The following is a 4,821-nucleotide window of genomic DNA, read 5'->3' on the forward strand; positions in this document are numbered from 1 at the left end:
AACAGAGAAGCCTCATCAGAGTTTCAAAGTAATTGCATAAATATACTACTTAGACTTATGATCTCATTTACAGCTGTGGAAGAGCTTTTGGGGGGCGGCTCTATTTGACTTGCTGCAGATATTTACTTCTGTAGCTCTTGCAGTATCCAGCATGTGTCAGATTAGTTTTCAGAATCTGGATTACTGGTTAACTTTTCCTCCAAAATAGTAAGTATCTCTCTCAACTCCTGAGATCTAGGTAGGGTTCAAAATTATTAAGCGAATTTAAGCTTTTGAGAATGAGTTATGAAGGTATTTTAACCTGTGTTGTGAATTTATGTTTAAATTCCACTACTGTTCTATTGGAATTCTGCACTGAGCTCTTGAGAGCAAGGATAATTTATGTACAAGGATGCCTTAAAATAAGCCTCCGTAATTACAAAAATGCAGTGTTTAAATTTATAGTAAAAACCCACACACTGCTGGCAAAACTATAACTGCATCTGGAAAACATTAAGGATGCTATTAAAATAGTCTAGCATAAACTAGAAATGAGACTGAAATTACAGTGTTGCTTACTTAACCATTTTTAGGAAGTATATTTTGAATACGATCTACTTTCCTATTTGATTTTTTTGATAAAACACCATGTTGTGTCTTGTTTACTCCAGAGAATGAGTTGTGTCCTCTGTTATCTATTCTAGAAAAACCCATAGCTCAGATTTTTTCACTGTCTTCTTACAATCACTGATATTTTAAAACATAAGCAGGTGGTTGTTGGTCCAGCCATCAGGGAAGAAGTAACAGGGAAATCTCAAAGGAGAAAAAAAAATCACAGGAATTAAAGATTTATTTTATTAAAAAGATGAAATGTTTTCAAACATTGAAAAATTACGTTTTTATAAAAACAGAAATAGGCAAAATACCCATTTGTCTTCTATTTACATATACAATATTTCTCACTGTATAAAATTATTTACAATATATAAAAAAATTACAGTAAAATAGGTTATTTTCTTACAAGACATCAAGCCCTGTACTTCTAGTGTAGATCATGGCAAACAAGAATATTATTGCACCTGTGAAACAAACAGTCTAACAATAGGAGTGTTCTCTTAGCCATGCCTTCAACTGAGATCTAAAATAACATCGGTAGCTACAGTAACATTCATTTAATCTCTTCTAGGGTCAACTTCAGGCAGTTTCCATACAAACATTGTCTCATAAAGCTTAGGACTGGGCAGTTAGAATCGGAAAAAAACATATTTACAGCTTCTATACAATCTGTATGGAGTCTTATGGAGTTTACCCTTCACAGAAGCTGCATAAATAACCCCTATTCTCCTGAATGGAACAGGCAGGTTCACTGATACAGTCACGTCAAATTCTCTGCAGGAGATGACTGGCTAAGTCTCCTTGTGTCAAATCCTCCTCGGCTTCCACTGCTAGAGTGTTGGTGCCTCCCTACGTAGTACCAGCTACAGGTTTTTAACAATTCTGCACCTGAGCAGTTAAATAGCGTCCACTGTTCGCAGGTCAGAGTCTCTGGGGCTACATGTGCCGTTTCATGTGCAAAGCCAGGTGGTCTGACCTGGAGAATGCTCTGTCGCAGAGGTGGCACTGGAAGGGCCGGTGGCCGGTGTGCTTGCGATAGTGACGGGTGAGCTCGTCGGAGCGAGCGAACTTCCAGCCGCAGCCTTCCCAGTTGCAGTGATAGGGCTTTTCACCTGTTGGAGAAATCACAGAGACTGTGACTCAGCACGGCACTCCCACATACAGACAGCATCACACGCTAGGCAACTTTCTGTTTTTATCTCAGCATATCCTTTTATTTCCTACCAAGCTTTCTACAGTAAGATCCAAGTAATATTAAACCACAAGAGTACTCTAGCAATTCCTTTACTATCCTGTACCTGCACTGAGTCTTCTGAGAAAGGGCATTGGACAATGAGCCCTTACAACAGCTTTGACACACATATGCATTGGAAAACACTTAGATACTATAGGTCTGATCACCTGTCACAGCCCAACTGTGAAAGTTTTTGGAGTTTAGAGATTACAGGGTTAAAGCTCAGGCTGTGCTCTGCATGCAAACTGTTTTACACAGGTGGCTATCCCAACCGGCAAGCAACGTATCTACAAAAGAAGCATCCAGCTGTATTTACCTGTGTGTGTCCTGAGGTGGGCCTTCAGGTGCGAACTCTTGGTGTAGGTCTTCCCACAGCCTGCGTAGGTGCATGTGTGAGTGGCTGTCCTCTTCCGAGGCCAGGAGCGCCGTCCTCTTTTTGGCTTGGAGTCCAGCAGCTCCAGAGGCGAGGAAGGAGGGGTGAGCATGCCTCTGGGAGCAGAGGGTTGTAAGGGCAGGCTGTCCTCAAAAAGGCCAAACTGGGAGGTGTTCTGGTACTGGAGATGGGTCTGCGGGTGGTGGAAGCCGGAGGCTGGGTGGTAGCTTTGCTGGAAGGACACGGACGAGGTGCACATCATCTGCGTGTGGCAGTCACTCACCATGAGATCATCGGGGCTCAGCGGGGGTGTCTCTGCCCCAGGGATCTGGGGAGAGCTGGCCACCCGGGGCTGCTCGTAGGCCATCATGCAGGTTGCGTTGCCCTCCTGCTTGATCTTCGGGCAAGCCTGGGGCACCAGACCCATGACTGGCCCATAACTGTCCATGTCAGGCTCGGGCTTAATGTTCTCGACGAACTGCGGGCCCCCGAAGCTGGGCGTCACGAAGAACCGCCCGTGGACATTGCCAGGTGGGCAGTAGTTGGAGTCCATCTCGGAGCGAATCATCTCCGGCATGAGGCCAGCGTTGTAGGGCGGAGGGCTGCCCTGCTCCAGGGCACTGTAGCATCCCGGGGATGGATTTGTCTGGTAAAAGCCGCTGCTCTCCCCTTGCGTGGGGGGATAGTCCCCGCCGGCAGCGCCCTGGCCATAGCTGTCGCTGCCCATGGAAAGGATAAAATCCAGCACGTTGTTGAGGTCTTCATCCTCTTTGCGAGGGGAGAGGCTGCCCCAGGTGCCAGCGGGGGCCTTGGCCTCCTGGTCGCACTTCCACCTCTGGGGGAGAAAGAAAAGGCAGAAGGTTAGCGGTGCTGTCTGGGGAACACGGAGGGGTTTGTAGGGGTGCGGGGCTAGGGAGCAGCGGGGCGGCGGCACCGCCGCACACCCCTGCGATGAGCGGCGCCGGCCTCAGCGCGGCGGGGCGGGGGGTGGGCAGGGGCCGGACTCACTTCGTGGAGGGCTTTCTCTCGGCAGGGGCTGGCGAAGGTGGCGAAGGAGGGCAGGATGGTGTCGCTCAGCGCCATGGTGCGGCCGGGCGGGACGGCTGACGGCGCGGCGCGGCGAGCCGCCCTCCCCACCTTATAACGCGGGCGCGGGCGCCCTCAAGCCAATTGCAGGGAGCGGAGGAAACGCGTCCCGGACGGGGCGGGCGGGAGGCAGCGGCTCGGGCGCAGCCTAAATTTAGCCCCGGTATAAAAGGACGCGAACAGCTCCAACCGAGCCCGAACGGGGCGGAGAGGGGCGGAGCGGGGCCGTGAAGGGCCCACGCGGGCCCCCCTCGCCGCCTCCCCTCAGCGCGGGGTCCGTCGACCGCGAAGCCGGGACCCCCGCCTCGGGCCGCTGCCTCCGGCTGGGGTCTGCCCCGGGGGCCGCTGAGGGTTCGCTGCCCTCGGGACCCCCCCGAGCTGAGGGGACGCTGAGGGGACCCTGCCTTCGGGACCCCAGAGCTGAGGGATCCTGCCTCCCTGGGGATGCTGAGGGATGAGGGGCCACGGAGGGTGTCCCTGCCCTGGGGACGCTGAGGGGACTCTCTGGGGCATGAGGGGATGCCGATGGGTCTGTGCTCCAACTGACACTGTGAGGGACCTGCTGTGAAGCAGGGAACACTCCTTGCCCCATGGATGCTGAGGAAGATGTGAAGGAGGGTTTTGATCCCCCCCACCTCACAGCAGCTGCCCCACAGCCTGGGCTCGTCCCTGGGCTGTGCCCCTGGAAAAGAGTTAGAGCTGGGTGGGAGCAGGAGGCGCAACAAGCACAGCACGGGAGGCAGAGGCACCGCTCTGTGTGGATGAGCACACTGGTTGCCCTCCAGCCTCACAGACCCATTTCGGTACTGTAGGAGAGTTTTTTTGCACCACCCGCAAGCAGTCTCCCTGCGAGGAAAAAGCTTGAGGCTTGCGTTTAATGGAAGGTCGGGTCTCTAGCGGAGTTTCCATTTGCTGCACAAAGATTGCCAAAATCAACGTTTCCTTATGACATTATGAGAGAAATAATGCAAGTAGCTTCTGTGATCTGCTTTGGCCATAGCCAAATTATGGTCCTGTGCTGAATTTTTTTAGAAGGGAAGACTGTTCTTCTCCCTTGCCTTGGCCTCTAGCTCGGATGCCCAGTGTGAAGGAGCTATTCTCCAACAATTTTTGCTAATGTGGCTCAGACTCCTGTTTTTGAGAATCACAGCTGCTTGGCAGCCAGCCAAGACCAAAAGAGCAAAAGTGGCAATTCTGAAATTGGGAAAAACGACTATCTATCACAGGATAGACAGATTCTTTGAGAGCCTGTTCAGAGAAAGAGATATGCTTTCCCTGTACCTCCTCCATATTTCCTTTGCAATCACTTCTGAAAGGATTTCTAAGTGAGCTGGAGATCAGAAGAGTGTAGGAGAACAACTCTCACTTTTATGTGCTGTGTGCCCTGGGAGAGGAAAAAGCGATGGCCCTTGATGGATTCTGGTTCTCAGAAACATTTTGTACATGTTCAGTAGAGCCCATCCCAGGCTTGTGGCTGTATGCAGCCATCTCGGGAAAGCACAGTTGCTAGGGTGAATAAATGATCTTTTCAATA

At 50.9% G+C, this 4,821-nt stretch overlaps 1 protein-coding gene across 1 annotated transcript; it reads right to left on the reverse strand.

The window, feature by feature from the left end:
• Positions 1-811: 811 nt before the first annotated feature.
• On the reverse strand, positions 812-3,369 carry KLF2 (Kruppel like factor 2). The gene is made up of 3 exons (XM_040537444.1): positions 3,210-3,369; positions 2,145-3,036; positions 812-1,706 (listed from the first exon to the last, which is right to left on the reverse strand). The coding sequence occupies exons 1-3, from the start codon at positions 3,282-3,284 to the stop codon at positions 1,531-1,533; spliced, it is 1,143 nt and encodes a 380-aa protein (XP_040393378.1). The 5' UTR covers positions 3,285-3,369; the 3' UTR covers positions 812-1,530.
• Positions 3,370-4,821: the final 1,452 nt, after the last annotated feature.

The sequence above is a fragment of the Cygnus olor genome, chromosome 26 (assembly GCF_009769625.2).
Source record: "Cygnus olor isolate bCygOlo1 chromosome 26, bCygOlo1.pri.v2, whole genome shotgun sequence".
NCBI classification, from domain to species: domain Eukaryota; kingdom Metazoa; phylum Chordata; class Aves; order Anseriformes; family Anatidae; genus Cygnus; species Cygnus olor.

What these genes read in the sequence shown, in the direction of transcription:
- KLF2 (XM_040537444.1), bottom strand. Translation starts at nt 3,284, where the DNA reads ATGGCGCTGAGCGACACCATCCTGCCCTCCTTCGCCACCTTCGCCAGC. An exon ending in GAGAGAAAGCCCTCCACGAA is followed by an intron (nt 3,037 to 3,209) that starts GTGAGTCCGGCC and finishes TTTCTCCCCCAG; the next exon opens with AGGTGGAAGTGCGACCAGGA. An exon ending in CCACCTCAGGACACACACAG is followed by an intron (nt 1,707 to 2,144) that starts GTAAATACAGCT and finishes TTTCTCCAACAG; the next exon opens with GTGAAAAGCCCTATCACTGC.